We start from the raw sequence: 22,605 nt of genomic DNA, 5'->3' as shown, positions 1-22,605 counted from the left end.
TAACGATTTCTGCTGGAAGAAAACCAGACCAACATCCTTTTCTGGTCTTCAACCACCACCTGACCAACAAAACCAGCTGCCCAAGCTGAGAGACCAGCCCAAACATTGGTTCGAGCTGTTACATTTACATTTATGCATTTAGCAGACGCTTTTATCCAAAGTGACTTACAATGCATTCAGGCTAACATTTTTTACCTAACATGTGTTCCCTGGGAATCGAACCAACAACATTTTGAGCTGTTAACACAATGCTCTACCACTGAGCCACAGGAACACACATTCACACACACTGTTCTTTTGCCATATATTAAAAATGGAATTTAACTATTCCTTTAATTAAACACAAAGCTGGCAGAAATTAAAATTCAAAGCCTCCCCAAGAAAATAAATTAAGGCCAATACATAATGTTATTAGCTTGAAATATACAGTCATGATTGCTTTTGCGCATTGCATTTGTCTAGTTATTAAAAACAACAGTGTGAATGAATATTTATGGTTCTATTTCCAGTTTAGCGGCTCGATGACTCGATGAGTCATCTAGAACGCGTCCCTTCCTCCTGCAGCAGGCTCTGCGGCGGCACTAAAGCATCGGTGTGCGAGACGTACGCTGGATAAATTGGAGCCGTCGAAACCAAGTGTTTCAAAGCCCGTCTAATCTCTCACTCTGACTTCTATTGCTCCAATCTCACGTTCCCTCCCTCCGACAGCGGCTCCATCAATCTGATCCACTCGCTGCTCTCAGATAAATAAATAGATGAACTCCCAAAAAGAAAAATGTTGCCACAGGACTGTTAATATCAGGATTACAGTGGAGTGTTCATTTTTATTATTATTTTTTTTAAATATTTCTATATATTTTTAATTTATTTTTATTTTCAGGTTTGATCATTTTACTACTTCAACTTCAACTTACTTATTTCAGTTATTTGTCAAGGCAACATTAGTATTTGTTTATAATTGTATTTTTTTATAAACAATTTTTTTAATTGTAAAAAATTTAATGTATAAAAAAATTAAAATATAAATTTAAAAAATAAAATTAAAACAACTTAAACTTTATTACAACATAATAAAATTTAATTTAATTAATTTTATTTAATTTTATTTATTTTTTATTTATTTTAATTTTAATTTTATTTTATTTTATTTTATTTTTTTATTTTTATTTTTATTTTCATTTATTTTTATTTTTATTTTTATTTTTATTTTTATTTTTATTTTATTACAACAACACTGTTATTCACTGTCATATTATTAGGTGAAAAACCTAAACTTAAAAACACTCAACATTATAAATAAAATTATAAATTGTTCTTTAAAAAAATTAAATTATAAAAAATATACATGCTGCCTTGGCAAGCTACCTGAAATAAATAAAGTTTAAGTTGTAGTACTGTCATTCAGTTTGGGAAGAGTTACCTGTCAAAGTTTAATAATTATGGTTAGTGCTTTGTTCAGATCTCTAACCATAAGTATTCACTGTAGTACTAGTTAAACCCTCACCATTGCAGTCTTTAAATTGCCATCTGTTCTATTTGTGCAAACTTGAAGTGTTGATGAATTTGCATAGTAGCACGAGGACGTCCGTAGGGTGATGTTTATGTCCTGTGAAGCGCTCGTGGAATAAAATGAAATCAGTTTCTTTCCCCTTTTGCGTACAGCCATGATAAATTTGTATTGAAAGTGTGTACGATCAGGTGAGGGTTATAAATATTACTAGATTACTCCCAGTGTCTCTGAGGTTGTTACTCTGTGAACAGGTTTATTGTTTAGTTCTAATGATGTAGGAGAGGTTGCACAGATGAGATGCGCTCGCGGTGAGTAATGCATCCTCTGAAGACTCGTGCTAAGCTTTAGAAAACGCAGGACCGCCAACATCCCAGCACTCCTTCTATCATTGGCCATGTTGCGAATTATTAATAGCTGGAAGGGCTGAGAGAAAAGTAGCGCTTATGAAAATGAACAATCTCATGGGGTGAGAGAGCAAATTGATCTCGCTGTCAAAGGTGGAATCTGAGAAGCCAGCCGATATTTAAAGGGAAAGCAGCCATGTTTGATTAAAGGTTTAAGATGTTTACTCTAAGACTGATTGGGCTCAACAAACATGTTTTATTATCCACTCATGTAGTCCAAACCAGAGTGCAGCAGTCGTGTTCTGGAAGTAAAATCCCATTCATTTTCTCCATAGAGAAAATGATTTTTAATAGTAACAGATAAACAACAAATCTATATGATTTCTGCTTTTATTAAACTGTTTATTTATTTGCTTTCTTAGCATAATTGAAGCCTTACATAATAACATTTTATAATATTTAATAATTAATTGCATATTTAATTTAAACATTTTAAATCATTTTAATATTTTGTAATACATGTAATATTTAAAATAATTTTAATTTTAAATATATACTTATAATCAGTGACTTTAAGTCAATAATTTTCCATTGTACTGTTTTATTAGATTGGGTGATTTACAGTGCATCATGATTATCATTTCCTTATAATAAAATTTAATTGTGCAATCTTTTTTTAGCATCTAATAAAAGTTTGTAATGTTGAAGTCATTAGATTTTCTAAAATTCTGGTGAAAATTAATTGGCAAATACATAATCAAGGCTCCTGAAAAGTCATGCATTAAAAATACTATTTTTGTGATTAGTCTGTAATTTCCATAATTTTTGCCATGCATTATGGTTAGAATTTTCTCATTGCAGAATTTAATTGAACAATCTTGTGCCTTTCTTTTTTTATCATTTGCAAATATTTTTAGTCTAATAAAAGTAAGTAAAGTCATTTGACAAATTTTCTAAAATTCTGAAGAAAATGAATTTGAAAAATATGATTTGTCCATCATTTTTAAAATGCATTGTTATAATTTCATCATGACAGAATTTATTTGCAAATATTTTTGGCATGTAATAATAGTTTGTAATGTTTAAGTCATTTAACCAATTTTCTGAAAATCTGGAGAAAATGAAATGGAAAAATACAGATTCAAGGCTATTAAAAATGTGGCCAGTCATACATTAAAAATCCAGATTATGTGATTCATCCATCATTTTTGCAATATGCACGCATTATTTTTCAGTTTGACCACAGTGGCAGTAGTCCATACTAACAATACAGTAGGAAGACTGATTTCAATGCATTTTCTTATGATTACTTTTCAGTAATTAATAATATTTCACTCAGTCTTTTCAGTAAGTATGAATCATTTCATCATATTTCACTCAGTCTGGATGCAAGCTCAAAGGTCTGTCCCTCCAGCACACCCGAAACACCTTCTTTCCCGCTCAGGAGTATCGCTTTAATGCTCCATCTCGACTCATATTTTATTAAAACAGGTTTTGAGTTTGGTTGTTGTTGCGATATTGAAGCCCTGAGCAGTGTGAATCTGATCCCTGTTGTGATAGTGCTGAGTGGACGGTAACCGGAGGCCTTATTCTCCTCAGCGAGAGCCGCAGGTCAAAAACACATACTTCACACCGCGGTCAGAAGCGTGAGAAGACGAGCATTTGAGTGTGCAGATGGCTTCAGAAGTGTGTGTGTTTCAGTAGGGTTATCAGTCTGGGCTGTGTGTTTTTAGGGTTTTAGTATTGTTAGTATTTTTTAGTGTGGTTAGTGGTAGGACTGCACAATTTGGGAAAAAATCTAATCGGTTTTTCCAATTAAAACATTCAGGTGAAATTTGAAAAGTTAAAAAAATCTAATCAGTAATTATTTTACTATTTTGATTATTATTATTACTAAAAATAAACAAAATATGAAATATTAATTGTTTTATTTCATCGTAAAATTATGAAAAATATTTTAGAAAAATATAATAACAACAATCATATTTCAGTTTACATAACAATGTTATAATGACAATAATATTAATGACTTAAATATTGTTAGCATTAAGTGTGTTTTCAGTAGGGATAGAATTAGGGGAAAAAATCTTATAGATTTTTCTGATCAAAATTGCAATTATTAAGAGCTGCGCAATTTGAAAATGTTTTGATTATATATCAATATGACTATAACATAATTATAATGGAATTCAATTGTATTATTATGATTATTATTACTGAATAAAATATGAAAATAAAAAAAAAAAATTTAATATTAATAAAAAATTTTGCAGTGTTTATTTGTAGAGATGCACAATCTGACCAAAATTAATTGCATATATATAATATTAATATGTTTAGTGTTGCACAACTCAATTAGACCAAAATAATTGCATATATATATATCTATATATACAGATATAATATAATATTTTAATATATATATATATAATATAATATATTTAAAAAAAAAAAGAAAAAACAAACCTTATTATTATTACTAAATAAATATATTAAATAAAATAAGAAATATTACCCTACTTGTAATGATGTTATTTCACTGTAAAATTAAGATTTTCTTTTTTCTGTACAATAGTAAAATGTCAATGCTAATCTTTATGGTATAAGTACTATTAGCTGTGTTTGTGTTTGTGTTTCAGTTTAACCATTATGTGTGAAATCTTCTCTCACGACTCTTGTTTTAGAACATTACACATTGTTGATTTTCATTTTCTACGCTCCATAGCTGTAGGCAGATTATTAGCCGGTTTATCTAATTTCTTTTTCCTTAGATTAATATTCCAAGTCATTTAAAGACCCACGGAGCAGCTTTAGAACGAATGCTCCTCTAATGTAGTGAAAAGCTTCTCATGAAGTAAAGTAAATCATTATCTTTTAATGAAAATCCACACTGGTTGTGCTCATACTTAGTTCTGGGTAATCAGGTTCAGATATTTCATACTGTCCATTCACAAATTAATGAGAATTTAAATGTGCTTAACAGTCTGGAAAAAATCTGGATCAAAAATAAATATATTATCATTTAGAAAATGTTATATATTTTATATATTCTTATTATTTATATAAGAAATAATATATAAAATATTATTATATGAAATATATTACATATTTGATAAAACAAGCTCAGTTTGGTTAATGATAAACAACTCACCGTAACATTCTCCAATCCATTGGATTTGCATCACCAAGGGGTTTTATAACTCAGGGTGCTCACCCCTTTTCAAAATTACAAGTGTGAAACGTTGTTTAAAGAACTGTTAAAAGCATCATTAACACACGGTTAAAATGCATTAACCCCGGGTTAAGTGTAGTGCGTAAAGGCTGTTTGATGTGTTTCTTTGACAGTCGTTACCAGCGGTCACATTTGAGGCCCTGTTTCCACAGACAGTCGTTTAGTGCCGTCTCCAGCACACTGCGGCAGTGCAAGTATGCAAAAGTCCGCCAAAACCACCAGGGATATAGCGGAAATGGAGTATTTGGAAATTCCAAAATAGATCTTCAAAACAGTTTGAAAATTACAAAGAATTCTGAAGACCAGACTCCCGTTACTCAGACATTAAGAAGGTGTTTATCAACAATCTGCGGCTGGTAAAAAAACACAAACCGTGCTTTGCTTAGCTAAAAGTGGAAGCAGAGAATAAACACGACTAAATGTCAAATTAATGCATCTGGCAAACTGTTGCCAGCCGCAGTGTTCAACTGTTTTACTCTTCGTCTGAAGCCAACAACAAAGCTGACCCTAGACTTGCAAGAATCTTCAAAGTCTGCCATTTGTTTGTCCCCATTTTCCCTAGGGTTATTCAAGACTGGCTCTGAGCTATAAATCATACGGCAGAATATCGGGCCTAGTTAGCGTTTGCGTTTGAATGGGAGGAGAGGAGACGGGAATGGTTTTGAGAGACAGACAGATATCATAACAAAGGCTAACAAATAGCTGTGGAACAGACATGCCTGCTGAAATACAGCTGCATTTATTATTATTATGTTTTTGCTTCCCGTCAGCCGCTTCTTATTGCGGTCACTTTGCGTACAATTTTGGTTTCCGTTAAATGAGTAGAGTGTGTGTTTGAGGTGAAGACATTAAGAGGGGTCGTCTCGAGTCGACAGTGTTTTTCTGCCTTTTTCTGCAAAATGAATCACAACATCACAGACTTTGTTTTGAAGCAAAAACATGTTTGAAAATTTGAATAAAAGACAAATCTACAGCAGAATTAATCTCATTTCCCATGAAGCATTGCAGATGGCAACAATACTACAATATACAACTGCTGACTTGTGTTCATTTTAATTTGTCATGTTATAAATATATAAAAAAAAGAAAAATTAGCATCTTAGTGGGAATTTGTCAAATGAAGCACACACATACACAAACACACACACACACACACAAATCCTCCCTTATCCCAGCCATTGCGCTCTGTATGCTCATTACTTACTCATTTGATGGGCATTTAGCCCATATTTTATATATCTGATAGTCACATAGCCCTTTTGAGCTTAACATCTTTCATGCATGTTTCAAAATTGTCATCATGACATGATTTTGACATGAAATCAGAGTAAATGCATTCCATTATTAAATGTACTATATTAAGAATTTAACACATATCTGATGACTGCTGGTTGGATCGGTTTCATTTAGTTGTCAAAATCCCGTCAGGAATTCGGCGAGTCCACGCTGAAGCTAATTAATTCGGAATGTCACAGCCTTTACAGAGCGGGAACACTTGAAAAGCGACAGCTATGTAATGAGTTCAAGTAGGACATCTCAGTAAAAATAAAATAAAAAGTCATGGCGTTTCAGTCATTTGGGGTTGAAGATTGTGCCATTTGAAGATTAAATTACTACATTTCACATGCATTCGGGTGAAACAACCGCCTGGGGAGGGAAGTATTTTTAATGTTTGTTTGAAGGGCTGCCCATCACTCATTCCACATTGCAGGGCATCAAAGCTGGAAAGACATCCTCAAAATCCCACTTCTGCTAATGTAGGCAGAGGCTCTTAGAGTCTAGTGTCTTTTTTAGCCAAATACTGCAGTGTTGCAATTATTATTCACCCCTTAGAGCAGACGCTGAGGAGTTTTTAACCTTTTCACTGACCTCCGATCAGTCTCAGATCCTGTTCCCCAGTCTCATCCCACTCTCTCCTACGTGTCGGCTCTGGGGATTTAACTTTAACAATGGGGCCATATGCATTCCTACAGCGTCCGCAGGTGACCGTGTAATCCTCTTAACTGACCTATCAAAGAGGTGATCTTTTTGTTTGTAGCCGTGACCCCATTCTTAATATGAAATGCTGACTGTGATGTGACTGTCATAGTCGCAATGGCGTGCTATCATGCTGTTGCTTAAATTATGCAAATTTGCATCTTTTTGAGCTGCAAAGCGAACTTATGTTTACATTTATATATATATTTTTTTTCATTAGAATATTTAGTATTGTGTTTTTATTTAAATTGTATTATAATAAAATGTAAAATATATTTATATTTTATTAATATTAAGTACCAAATATTTGAGTGAGTAAATAAATAAATATAATTTTACATGTACATGTTTTAGTTTTATAAATTTTAAGCCAAGTTTCATACCACCAGGGGGCACTCAGCATGCCACATTTTAGAGCAACTACTGTAAATGATCCATTAGTTTAAGTAGTTTGTGCACATAAACACTCCCTACTGTTTGTGAATTAATAGAAGTCCCTTCTGTTAATTTGCAGACAGTCGGGAGTATTTATGTCCTGACAGTGTAGAATTGTTCAGCTCAGCATTTCTGTTTTTAGCTCAAGGAAGTTTTTTAGGTCATATTAGCACCGTCTGTTGTGTTCCTAGCAGTCACATTGGACAAAACCAGCATAAAAGTGTTTAAAAGTACAAGCAGGACCAGTCATTTAACAAAAACAGACCTGCAGGTGTTGGTTTCTTTCATCAAAGGTTTTTGTGTCTGGCATGTTTCACTGCACGTCTCAAAGGATTCATTCAAGCTTTTGTCTGAAGCTTTGCTCGCTGATAAATGAAGAATCATGGGGTTAAGTATTGATAATTATCCACTGAAGACGGGGCTATTTTAGAGGAAATATTTGTGAATAGAAAAGAGCTCTAATGGGCCCTCAGTGTCAGGATACCAGCTTGGCATTGGATCTAATTGGATTTACCACATGCTGGTAATCCTGCCTTGGCACATGAGTATTGACACTGAGCAGATGGACAACCCCTCACCCATTTTGATACCCCCTGTCGCCTCCTGCTTCCACATACGCAGAAGGACATGCTTGTGGCCCGTGACTCAGTCAGCAGACAGAACGAGTTCCCTCAAGATGCAAAACCTCTCTGTCAACAGTGGCTCCACGACGCTCTAAAAAAACACACGCTACTTGCCTCCGATGTGTTTTCATTGGCATACTATTCCCAGAGCTCATTTTCGGGTCAGCCGGCATCTCTGACAATTACATAAATGGTCGCCACAGACTTCCCAGTTGTGCCCCATTGATACGTCTTGTTTTCCGCTCATCCCAGCAGTTTTCCTTATCCCCGATACTTAGCTCTGACTTTCAAAGGAAAAGAAACCCGGTTAACACATACAGAGATGTGGTGTGGACCACAGTTAAAGTTTCCCATTTCTGGTCCCCTCAAACCCTTTTTCCATCATAAGTGTTCATTAGCCCTTTTCCTCCCCTGTTCCTCTACTTTCCCCAAAGTACCATACTGGAACCGGAGAGGCGGGACTGTAATATTATGAAGGTAATGATAATTTTGTGGAAAAGTAGTGAGGCAACATTAGGGGGATCCAAAATTTACAAGAAGTCTCCCTGGACTGAGCAGATCTGGCTGTTTTGATTGTCATCGTCTCATACTTTCATATCTTTGGGGTGCAGAACTTTGATTGAATGCGAGTCGAAACTACACAAATCAGATCAGATCTCCTTTTTAATTAAAAGATAGTTCTACAAGCATCAGTGCGCTTTCTCAGATCTTATTCCCTTTTTCCCAGTTGGATGATTTGCTTGGGGTATGTTGTCGTTCAGGGCTTTTTTAAATGTAAACTTAATCTTTAGCCTCTTTTATACAGATCGAAGATATCAAAAAGCCAATTCAGTTATCCCATGAAGCATGATAAGCACAATTCAGCTGAATGAAACTATTCTTTTCTTCTTTACAGGAATCATTCACCAGATGAAAGGGGACTACGAGACTGCTCTCAAGCTGCACAAGGCTCATCTATCCATCGCCCAGGAGCTAAACGACTATGCCGCCCAGGGAAGGGCATATGGAAACATGGGCAATGCTTACAATGCCCTCGGTGCCTTCGACCAGGCCGTTCGCTACCACCGCCAAGAGCTGCAGATTTCCATGGAGGTTAACGATCGCGCCTCACAAGCTTCGACACATGGGAACCTGGCGGTGGCGTACCAGGCTCTGGGGGCGCATGATCGGGCCTTGCAACATTACCAGAATCATCTGAATATTGCCCGAGAGTTGAGGGACATCCAGAGTGAGGCTCGTGCCTTGGGCAACTTGGGTAATTTCCACTGCTCTCGGGGAGAGTTTCCCCAAGCCGTACCCTACTATGAACAGTACCTACGGCTTTCCCCGGACTTGCAGGATATGGAGAGTGAAGGTAAGGTCTGTCACAACTTGGGATACGCACACTACTGTCTGGGAAACTTCCAGGAAGCGGTGAAGTACTACGAACAAGATCTGGCACTTGCTAAGGACCTCCATGACAAGTTAAGTCAAGCCAAAGCCTACTGTAATCTGGGCCTGGCCTTCAAGGCTCTTGGCGACTACAGCAAGGCGGAGGAGTGCCAGAAGTACCTTCTTTCCTTGGCGCAGTCACTGAACAACTCGCAGGCTCGATTCCGCGCCTTGGGCAACCTGGGAGACATCTTCCTTTGTAAGAAGGACGTTCCCGGAGCCGTCAAGTTTTACGAGCAGCAGTTGTCCTTGGCGCACCAAGTCAAGGATCGCAAGATGGAGGCGAATGCCTACGCTGCATTGGGAGCCGCCTACCGAATGCTACAGAAGTTTGACAAGGCCTTAGGGTACCACACCCAGGAGCTGGAGGTGTACCAGGAGCAGGGCGACATCCCGGGAGAGTGCCAGGCTCATGGACACCTCGCTGCCGTCTACATGTCTCTCGGAAAGTACACCATGGCCTTTAAATGCTACGAGGAACAGCTTGAGCTCGGCCAGCGACTGAAGGACCCCAGCATTGAAGCCCAGGTTTACGGTAACATGGGTATTACGAAAATGAACATGGGAGTAATGGAGGAGGCCATTGGCTATTTTGAGCAACAGTTGGCGATGTTGCAGCAGCTCAGTGGCAACGAGGCCGTGCTGGACCGTGGTCGTGCTTATGGGAACTTGGGAGACTGCTATGATTCGCTGGGAGATTTTGAAGAGGCAATTAAGTACTATGACCAGTATCTCTCTGTGGCACAGAGCACACAGGTAAGAATTCAAAACCATTTTTGTGTTATTTCTCATTTTACACTGGCCCCAAAGCGTACTTGGACACACAAACGACAAATATCCTTAAAATATGATACGGATACTTATAAATATAAATATATTCAGACTTGTTTGTGTCTTGAATAAAATAATATTAAAAATAACACTAAATATATTCAGACTTGTTTGTGTCTTGAATATAAGTGTATTTTGTCTCAAAGCACTGGTAGAGTTTTTAAACTTGTTTTTAACTTGTTTATACCTAAAATAAGTGTAAAAATATGCCAGTACAGTGAGACAAAATACACTGAGTTAAAAAACAAGAGCTAATATCATATGCAGTGTTGCATCTTGACTAAATTATATCTTGTTTTAAGGATTTTCAAATATTTTAACTGAAAAACAAGTCAATTGATTAAGATGTCTCTTTTAATGTCCTGAACTGAATTTGTGGTAAATGTATCTTGAGATTATCTTATATCTTGAGAGAATTTTTTCGATATTTTAGCTGGAAAATAATACAAATATTTATTTTGCAGTATATAGGCATGTACATGTTCTGATTTAAAGCCTAACAAACTTCTTTTAGTGAACTGCATCTTGATTTGATATTGTTACCTGATCAGATAGCATTCATACATTTTTAAGTGACGTAAAAGGATTATTATAAAAGGAAAAGGAAAATTGTTATGATTTACCTTCAGGTTGTTTTAAATCTGTATCTTTGTTGAGCAAAAAAAGATCATATTTTGAACAATATTTCTGTTTTTATTCATACAATGGAAGTCGATGGGATTTAAAAACAACACTGGATCCCACTGACTTTCATTTATATTTAGATTGGCTTTAGTATGAACTGTTCCTTCAAGTGCCTAAATACTTTTTGACGCCACTGTAAAAAGCGTGCAAAATTACTAGTCATACTTCAATGCAATATGCTCTTAGATAAGATTAGATTACTTTTTTTTACATGGTGTGAGTGATATATTAGCATTCTGGAGCTGTGGAGTCTCGTGATAAGGCAACAGGCTGCTTGTTATTCTAGTTGCTTCAGTCTGATAGAGGCACTTACTGTATCAGGGCGGCATGAGGACTGACACCATGAGGTCAGCAGGCGGACACAGAACACTCTCACAACATGCAAGAGATTGAAAATGGAATTGTTTTGTAGCAGAGCATGACCCCACCTTCAACATGCATGCTGAAATGACAGTTTGCAGGGCTGCACAGACGTATACAGAGATGCATACAGCATGAAAGCACTTTTTGTGCTTCTCACCCCCAAACTGGGGAACCTGTGTCAGCAGCAGAATCTCTCCAAATGTTAACTTGCACACAGTTTTTATTTGCATACTAGATATTTGTTTTTATAGAGGTTTTGTTTAGTTGCATGTAGTTTATCTACTGCATGTTAGTGCTTATTTGCATTTGAATAGATAGCATTTTTTTCTTGGTAAATAAGTTGCATGCTTGCTATTCATGGTGGGTAATGTCACATTTTTTCAATATTTAATATTCTGCAGGCAAATAAAAATTAGGCAACATCTTAAATAGTGCAGTTATTTTAATGCCTTTCTTATTTGTCGCCTAAGGAGTGTCATTTATAATTTTTTTGTGATCTCTTCTTATGACTTATGAGAGATGTTTTAATAGTAGCAAAGTCGGAGTTCAGTTTGTTTCTGTGAATCAATTCAAACTGATTAGTGACTCAATTTTATATTCAAAGATTTGCTTGTTTGATATTGCGTTCATGTTAGTCCATGTGTCATATATCATTTTTATTTTTTATTTTTTATTTAACCTTTATTTAACCAGGAAAGTCCCATTGAGGTTAAAAAACTCTTTTTCAGGGGAGTCCTGGCCAAGAGGCAGCAAAAAACACAGTCAATTACATTTATGAAAGTTATACAATACAAATAATTAAAAACATTTACAATTTAAACAGGTCATTTCAGGTTCTCTCAATCTGGACTTAAAAGCATTTAAGGAAATAAGTTCAGATAATTGCAAGTCTTTTTGCAAAAAGTTCCATGCAGAAGGAGCTGAGTAGACAAAAGCCCTTTTTCCCAGTTCTGTATGGGCAAATGGAACAATGAGCAGCAAGTGATCATTTGATCGCAATGAATAAGAACCAACACTTCTCCATGTGATTAAACTACAGATGTAGGATGGCAAAAGACCAAGCATGGCCTTATAGATAGCATGGTAACATGGCATGATAGCATGGTAACATGGTAGCATCATGATAAAAAGCAACATTTAATTACATGTATTTTTAGTACATTTTAATATATATATTTAAAAAAAAATCCATTATGGGATTCTGTAAACATTTTTGAGAGATAACACAGATGAATCTTTGAATCAGTTTTGAATCGCTTCACTGATGTTGAGCCATTGCTTTGCAAATACAGAAGTATTTTTGATCCTAAGTCTTGACACTCTTGCATTAGGATTGTACTTTATGAAACACGATTGCACAGTACCTTTGTCTTCAACAGTAGATTTATTGTTGTATGATTTGATTTTTGAACTTCTTTTAGTGAGATACATCCTGGTTTGATATTGTTACCTAATGAAGTAGCATCCATACAGTTTTTGACTTAAAGGTATAGTTAACCCAAAAATGAAAAGTGAATTAATATTAAAACTCTGATTTATTTTCATTTATTTGTCTAATTAGCCCATGTTGCAAAAAAGCAACATTTATTTTCTTTAGTACATTTAAATACAAACGCCATATGGAGATTCTGTGAACATTTTTGAGATATAATAAAAGAACAAATCTTTGCATGTTGGATCGCTTTGCTAATGTTGAGCCATTGTGTAACAAATACATACATTTGCTCTTGATGTTGCATTCCATACAATACAAAAAAATCCTCATGCAAAGCTACACAATACTATTAGTCTTCAACAGCAGATTTGTTTAATGATTTGATTTCAAGCTTTCTAAACTTCTTTTAGTGAAACAGCCTTTAGTTTGATATTCTGTAGAGACAGTTTGCCAAAAAAAATTAAAAAAAAATAAAACAGTGACTCAAATTCTTAACTCTAATTCTAAGATTTATTTTCTTGATCTCTCAAAAAAGTGAGTTGTTCTGTGCACAGCTGTGCAATCCATTCATGTCTACCCAGCATCTTCGGCGTGATCCGCCACGCATCCATTTTAATTAACATCCAATCAGCAGCCCTTTAAGCGTTCCAGCTCCCATCACAAACCCTAGTGGATTCTGCTTACCTACGAGTATATGGGCATGGAAATATGATGAATGGTTTGCTGCAGGGTCCTGTCAGAGCTCGACGCTGAGGATTGTGGGAAGAGAACTCACACTGGGCCCGCAACAAACCAAGCTCATCCAAACCCAAACCCCCATCCTTCCCGCAGTCCAATGGGAAGGTAAATTACACTGTCAGTTGTGACAATGCGCTTGGACTCCCCTCAACGGAGAAGAGCTTTACCTCAGATAGCACAGAAGAATCCAACAAGAACCTCATTAAAGGCCCGCGTTAAAAGCTGTTTGTTTCATTTATATTGAAATGAGGCAGGGCCTTTCAACAAGACTGATGTTGCTGTAATTTCAAGTGACAGGACAACAAGGGGTAATGATGCATCGCTTTTATGCTGCCTAAGTAGTGAGCGAGTCCCCGGCCTGTATGAGTTAAGCCTGGTTTTGTTATTCCACAGAGAGCCGGTACCAAAGCCCATTTCAAACCCATTCTCCCGACGGATGAGAGTGTGTGGACTACATTTCTCTTTCTAAATGAAGTTGCGTCGGCTCTGTCCTGCCACCTGTGTGTTGCTGGAATAGCTCATATCGATCTAAAACACACCGTCCCTCGCGATTCCCTCACATTCAGTATTTTAGCAGCAATGAACTACTCTGTTTTATGAGATTCTGTTTCATGTGAGAAGGTTCATGTTAAAAGGAATACATAAATCTCAAAATCGCTCTTTAAATTTGATATCAGCATGTAAACATTCTGGAATTTATTGGAGTCAAAATTAAATTTGCATTGCACTTATTTCTATGTGATTATACCACAGTCTGGAAGCAGACACACTTCGAGCTAATAAAGCAACAAGCCGTTAGACAGATTTAATCGTAGTAAAATCTTTTGTATATTTTTGCAGCAGGATACCTACAATACTGCCATTATTTTATTAATATTAAATATTATTTTCTTGACAGAACAATTTCATTTTAAGAACAATAATCATTTTATTGGAATTATTATTAGTAATAATTATTTATTATTACCCATATTGCTGAGATATATATACACATATATATATATATATACTATATATATATATATATATATATATATATATCAGCAGCAATGTGACAAAAGATTATTCTATCATCATTATTATTTTTTAATTATATTATTATTATTATTAACAGTGTGCAGTGTGGCTCATCCAAACACATTTTTCAAACTATTTTGGATCTTCTCTTCTTTTACTGTCAATTTTTTATTTATTTTTTTGAAAATAACTTTATTTTAGGATTGATAGTAATTTTATTGAAATTATTAGTATTCATTTTTATTAGATATTGTTATATTTTATCATATTGCTGCAGTAAAAAAAAACTATTAACTGACATTGCAAATATATGTACAATTGTGGCGACAGACCAATATTAATATAATAATATCTTTAAAATAATATTTTAAATTGTATATAATTAATGGCTGATCAGATTTTTTTCAGTATTTTGCATCTCCTCTTCTAATAATATAAAAATAAAATTAAATTAAAAAAAAAAAAATATAAACAAAAAAAAATATACACACATATATAGACAATTATATGTGTGTGTGTGTGTGTGTGTATTTTAGAAAATAATCATTTTATTTTAATAATAGTACTTTTATTTCATATGAATAATTATTGATTAAATTTTGTTATATTTTATCATAATGTTGTTGTTTTTTAATACATTTTTAACAATTACTAATAATCTGAAATGCACTGAAAAAATGCAAATGTATGTGCACACCTCATTCACTTTTTAATATAGAATTATTTATTCATTCATACATTCTATTTATTAAATTTATTAACATACCACTTGACATAACAAAATCATATATTACTGTATTTTGGATCTCCACTTTTTAATGAATTTTTACTTCAGTATCTGTGCACTTTTTAGAAAACTATAATTTTTTTATTAGTAGTAGCAAAAATAATGATCATAGTAGTAATTATTTATTAGATATTGTCATCTCATGTCGCGTGTGTGAAATTAAACAATCATGCAGTTGAGATTTGCTATATAGTATATATAGTAGAGTCTCAGCCAATCAGATTGTTCACTTTTATCAAAGTTTTTTCTCTAACTCTGTATGTCTAATGATGCTTCTCTGTGTTTGTCAGGGCGATGGGGAATCTTCAGCAGTCTCTGGTGTGTTTTGAGAAGAGGTTGGTGGTGGCGCATGAGCTGGGCGAGTGTGGGGGGAAAGCTCAGGCGTACGGAGAACTGGGCAGCTTGCACAGCCAGCTGGGTAACTACGAGCAGGCCATCTCCTGCCTGGAGCGGCAGCTCGCCATCGCCCGCGACACCCAAGATCGACTGCTGGAGGGCCACGCCAGCTGCGGCCTGGGGGCTGTGTACCAGCTGATGGGCGAACACGACACAGCCCTTCAGTTTCACCAGCTGGACCTCCAGATCGCAGAGGAGACGGGCAGCAGCAGCTGTCAGGGACGAGCCTACGGAAACCTGGGACTCACTTACGAGTCGCTGGGTAATTTCGAGCGTGCCGTGGTGTATCAGGAGCAGCACCTGAGCATCGCGGCACAGACCAATGACCTGGTGGCCAAAACTCTGGCCTACAGCAGCCTAGGACGAACACACCACGCTCTGCAGAACTACTCGCAGTCCGTCATGTACCTGCAGGAAGGTAAGAGCCTACAGCGATTTAGTGGGAAAATTCTATCAAACTAAAATAAACGGTATTATTCAGTTGCTAAGGTGTTTGAAGTGTTAGTGTGCAGTTGCTAAGGTGGTTGTTTACAGTCTCAAGTCAAAAGAGTCTCTATGATACATAGTTGAGTCAGGTTTCCATCCACATATGTTTATGCAAAAAGTGTGATATTGCAAAAAAAAAAAAAAAAAAAATACTGGATACAAACACCAGGATGCAAATAAAATGTTCAAAATGTGCACCAAATTAGTTGAAATTTGGTTTGCTATGTATAATTTTTTTAGAAAAGAACCGTTTTAATTTTAATAATAAAAAATTTATTGAAAATATTAGTATTAATAATATTTGATTAGATATCTTTGTCCTTTATTGTATTGCTGTTGTTTTTGTTTTGTTTGACATTTTTCTGAAATTACAAGTATATGTGTAAACCTGTGACCACACATCAGTAAAATAAAAATATAAAAAAAAAAAATATATATTAAAAACTATATAAAAAAAAAAAACATATTTTATAATATAGGATTTCATATAAACTTCATATATATTAGAAAAGAAAAGAATGATTTTATATTAATAATAGTAGTTCAATTAAAATGATTAGTATTAACAATTAATGATTAGATATTGTCATCTTATTGCTGTTGATGTGACACGCATATATTATTATTATTATTATTGTTGTTGTTGTTATTATTATAAATATTAATATTATACATATTATAAATATGATTATATATAAATATAATACATAATATTTATATATTTACATTGTCAAGTTAAATGTATTTGTATAGCATTTTTGGCTCTTCTTTTTTAAGAAGATCCAGTTAAATAGAAAGATTCGTTTGCGATCCGGACATCAATAGACGAGACAAAACCAATAAAACCCATTACAAACGAGGCATTTGTTGCATCCAGTGGGGACATAATTACTGATTATAATGACTTATACTGTCTTTTTATGTGTTGCATTGCGTATCACGCTGCGAAAACATAAAACCATATCTGCATTTGTGATCGGAGAAACAACAAACAACAAGCCTACTCTCCTGCGCAAAACTCACATTTGAATCATCATTGGCAAATTATTTAAATATAAAAAATGTACTTACAGGCTGTGAGTCAGAAGCACCAGACTGTCCTTGTAAAGTTTGAACTGCCCAACTTTATAGAAACAGCCGTTGTGCCACAGACACATTGCAGGCTACTGTTTCAGGAAACAGTCCTCATTCTCCATAAAATGCACTGAATATTTGGGTTGAGCTGTTCTGGAACAGTGTTGTAAATACAACTTAACCACTGATTTCTAGTCGTGTCCTCTTTTAGAAGGCCTAACAAATTAGTTTCGCTTTCACAATGAAACACACAGCGACTCCACAACATAGCAGCAGCGGCAACAGAGAGAATAAAATTTACGCCTTCTTTCTTTGCATGAACATTTGGGCGGCATTATGCAAATCTTCCCACATAGTGACGTAGAGATGTGTAGAACGAGCCGTTTTAGGGTGGTGTGGTTGACTTTTAACTTTTATAAAGAATATCTCTCTGGATCGGAGACTAGTCTTTGCAACTTTACAGATCTTCTTTATGCGCCAAGAGCTTGTATCACTCCAAAGAGAAAGGAAAAATCACATCATATGACCCCTTAAAAAAAAAACTCCCCATACTGTACTTCCAAACATAAATTCATAACTTAAATGGAAACGTAAAGTAGAGATTCGTTTACCTGTTTAGTTTTCATCTTTTTTTGCAATGTAGATGTATAAATGCACTTAGCTCTCATGAAAAAAATTGAATATATGATTTCTTCACCCTTATACCACTTTCATATCTTTGTTCAGTTGAGGATGAAATGACTAAAGTTGTCGTGAAGTTGTTTATTGAGGTTTAAATGTGACATTTAAACCTCTGAAGCTCTGAATCTCGTGTTTACCCACTCAGAGAGACATCTGGTGCTTTGCTCCCACAAGAGGACATTGAGATTCAGCTCATTTGTTTGGCTTCTGGTGCCACTCTGAACCGGAGCGTGTTATCAATCGAGCCTTATGTCACTATAATAATCCTATTTGAGGCGTATTCATAGAGAGAGCGCTCACCCGTACATGACGAGACTAGAAGGGTTTGTAGTTGAATTACTGGTTACTGGTCTTTCTGAAATGACTTTGGGAAGCCATCAGGAACAGATCAGCTCAAGGGCGGCCATTCGCTCAGACGATGCTCTAATCACCTTCATCCAGGACTTTGACAATTACCTCACTGCTTCCCTGCTGTGAGAGCGCCGAGAGAATGGGAAAAGGCCAGAGAGTTGTATATCCCGTCTCGCAGTATCTACACCAAAGGCCACCGCGTCCCTCCGTCTGACAGCCAATTAACTGAAAGTGGCCTCTGCGCAAGCGGCAGACGAGAGGAAAGCTCTCGCTCTCACTTCAGTTTGGCGTTTGTGAGATTAGGGTTGTGTAGAGACGGACACGTGTGGGACGATGAATGCTAGAATGTCAGGTTCTGCTATTTATACATTCCACTTAAATTAAAATATATTAATAAACATTTAAATAAACATATTTTATTTATACATTTCTTTTACATTTGTAATTAATACATACCTTTTACATATATATTAATTAATACCGACCGTCCGTCCGTCCATAGCAGATCTATACAGGTGGAGCTGGGGAAGGTGGAGGAAAGCGCGCTGCAGGATTATCATGTGAATGCTAGCCAGACATACATGCAAGGCAGTAAGCTCATTGGCTGCATATGCAGCATGAACCAATCAGCTTGTGCCAAGTCGTTTAACTTTTCGAATATCATCAGTTACATTATCAACCCGTCAGCATGTGCCATCTAGAGTTTAATAAATGAACTATATACACACATTTTTATTTATTTTATTTTATTTTTGTTTTATATTTCTTTTTATTGTTTTCATTTGCATTTATTTTATTGTATTGTTGCTGCACATATATTTCTATTTGTAAAAACAGAATAAAAAAATTATTGCAGACAGATAGATGGGTGGGACTCAACAAAAGCTATTTTTATTTTTGCAATTAACATTTACAATTAACATATTTTTGTACATTTCCATTTGTATCTATATATGTTTGTTTTACATTTCTGTTTTTTTTATATATTTATACATACATTTAAAAAAATATTTGTGTATACATATTTTTTATTTGATATTTATTTTTATTTCATTATTTTATTTTTACATATATTTTATTTTACATATCTGTTTGTTTTTGTTCCTGCACATTTCTTATTTTAGATTTCTGTTTACTTCATTGATATATTTAGATGTATTTTCTTTATTTTTATTTTCTTTTTCTTTTGCTACACACATTTTTATTTGTAAAACATTTATTAAATGGTTGTTGCATTCAATTCAGTGTGACACTTTGGTTATACAAATAATTTCCACAGAAGTTTGCAACTTGCGTTTCATGAGTGAGCCCTAGTATGTGAAACATAGTATATAGCATGCAGTGATCATCTCAGATATAAAAAGTTATTGCACTTTTTTAATCAGTCAAATGCAACTTTTGGCAGTCTAATGAAATAATGAGCCAATAAACTCACAGTTGATATTGCCATCCATTTATCACACTGTAGGATACAGTATTTCACATAAATTACATTTCGAATAACTTACTGTTTCTACTGTTGCTGCAGTATGTAGTATGTATTCTGCGTACAGGATGCAAATCTTCTGTGTGCTTACAGTCATCTCCTATAATATACAACAAAATAATCATAATACACAACAAAACAATATTCACAACACCACCTTTGATTATTTCATTATCTGAATGCCAGAAGAGTGCATACTACATACTACTTCCTGTCAGAAATAATAAGAGCGTCGTTTACAAAGATTAAGGTCGTACTAGTGTAAAATAACACTGTTTACCAATTAAAGACATGCTCTCATATGTATGCATGTATAATTCAGACCGATGTGTCATAGTGCGGTCGTGTAGATGGTGTGTTTTACCGTACGTTTCTTTTGTTTTGAGTTTGAACTTCACTGAGACAGAGGAATCAAAGTGGGATTGAAACGGTGATTAAAGTCTGTGTTGAATGAGAAAAATCATTTCTGAGGCTTTTCTTTAGATCAGTGCCTGATGAGACCTAAATACCAGAGCGTCCCAACAGCCGTGTCAAAGATTGATGATGAAAAACATGAAAACAGAGAGAATGAAGAGAAACGAGGAAGAAAAGACAAGGGAATGTTATTTTAGGATGATTAATTTCAGAGAGCTGCAAATATGAATTTAAATACAAGACATACTAGAGCTGCTTTCAACCGATTTTAACCACTTCTGGCTTTAAAGTGCTGAGAGTTTTGATTATGCTTTTATTAAAGGAGTAGTTCAGCCAAAAAAATTCATGTCGTTGCAAACCCATATGATTTTCTTTCATCCAGAGCAACGAGAAGAAATCAAAGAATACAATATATTTTAAAACTGTAATTTATTCCCAGTTGAACAAATGTATGGCTTAATATTTTTGTAGAAACCATGATTCATTTTCTAGGAGTCTTTGATGAATAGAAAGCTCAAAAGAGCAGCATTTATTTGAAAACTTTTGTAACATTATAAAAGTGCGTACTGCCACTTTTGAACAATTTAATGCATCCTCACTGAATGAAAGTATTAACTTCTTTCAAAAAATGTCTGACCCCAACCTTTTGAACAGTAGTTTAGTAGAGTAAAATTAAAATGTGTTTTCACTAAAAAAAGACCAAAAGGGAAAAAAAGACAAAAATGTAAATTGTTATTCTCTGGAAATCTCAAATGTCATTTGTGTTCATATACAGTATATTCAAGCGTGTTTTGTTACCAAACACAGTATGTTTGATTAATCAACTACTTTAATGGCATTTTTATGACAATTTTTGTCAAATCAGTGTTGTTAAAATGAACTAAAACTAATACTAAAACTTTTAAATTAAATAAAAATATTATGTAAAAACTAGGGCTGTCAGTTTAACACATTCAAATAATTGATTAGTTCTGAAAAAATAACGTGATTAAAATATGTTAATGCACTGGCCCCGCCTCAAGACATCATGTACATCATGTTATAATTCATACAGTTGACTGTTGACAAATATGAAGCAGGGCAACAACTCCATTAATTCAGTTATGCCTTATAATTCAAGAAACAGTGTTGAGGCGAAAATGCTCCTGTATGAGTTTTTGTCTCATAACAAAAATAAATTAAACAAAAACATTATGAAAATGACAATGGCTTATAACAAAATTGCTAAAACTTAAAAAAGGAAATAGAAAATGAACTGAATATAGATAAAAGTTTCAAAATAGCAATAAATAATATATAATAACAATTTTATAAAAAAATAAATCAATTAAAGCTAAATAAAAAAAAAATAATAAAAATAACAAAAGCATAAAACCAAATTTCTAAAACTTACAAATGAAATAAAAATGGAACTGAATATATAAAAAGGTTCAAAATAATAATAAATAATATAATAGTATAGTATATGAATAATACTAAAGTAACACTCTAGTGCACATAAGTACTGGTCATTGAATGAAGCATGAACTGTAGAAAGACTGAAGTAGTATTATCTTGTAAAACCTACTCCTGTAATTTTTGTTTACATTATAAATTTGACAAATCATTTTTACTATGCAGAATCAGTATTTTGGTCCATTTGACAGAAAGGAAACAACATAATAAAATAAATTAATTATTTTATTTATATAAAAAAGAAATTAAAACAAACTATATTTGAGACCTATATTGCCTCAAAGTGAAGAAACATAAACTTAAAGCTATAAAACTCAGATTTTGATGTATTAAAACAAGTGGAGTAGATCAATAAAAGGTCATTTTCATGTGAAGTATTAATTGAAAACTCTTCCAGCAAAGCATGTTTCTGTGTGTTTTGTGTCTCAGGTCTGCGTCTAGCGGAGCAGCTGGGCCGTCGGGAGGATGAGGCCAAGATCCGACACCGTCTGGGGCTCTCGCTGTGGGCCAGCGGCAATCTGGAGGAATCCCAGCACCAGGTACTGTCCACTCACACACACACACACAGCCAATTTCCTGCAGTCTCTGCACAGATGCACAGGATGCTCATGAACGCTCTTCTTGACAGAGATCCACTGTCTCTGCTTCTTCTAATGATGCGCCTGTAGGTGGATGCATGTGTGTGTGTGTGTGTTTTGGATGTTTGCGGACTTGTCATCACCGTCGGACTCTTCACTTGTGACTTCATCATTCTGTGAAGCAAACAAAGAGGCTGAATCTGCTGTTCAGGGAGGCGAGCTGCACAAACACACACCCTCTGCATTTAGGCCCTAATTGATTCAGGCCTGTCAGCCC

The 22,605-nt window shown here is 34.8% G+C and overlaps 1 protein-coding gene across 1 annotated transcript in view; it reads left to right on the top strand.

Annotated features, from left to right (window-relative positions):
• The window catches only part of LOC109097535 (tetratricopeptide repeat protein 28-like), a 270,646-nt gene that overhangs the window by 213,065 nt on the left and 34,976 nt on the right, over positions 1 to 22,605 (top strand). Inside the window, 3 exon segments of the mRNA XM_042733263.1 lie at positions 9,017 to 10,361; positions 15,698 to 16,221; positions 22,180 to 22,289. Coding sequence (XP_042589197.1) covers positions 9,017 to 10,361; positions 15,698 to 16,221; positions 22,180 to 22,289 — 1,979 coding nt within the window.

This window comes from Cyprinus carpio, chromosome B10 (assembly GCF_018340385.1).
Source record: "Cyprinus carpio isolate SPL01 chromosome B10, ASM1834038v1, whole genome shotgun sequence".
In the NCBI taxonomy this organism is placed as follows: domain Eukaryota; kingdom Metazoa; phylum Chordata; class Actinopteri; order Cypriniformes; family Cyprinidae; genus Cyprinus; species Cyprinus carpio.
Note: the sequence above shows the minus strand (reverse complement) of the source record. Positions and strands in the feature narration are given on the sequence as shown.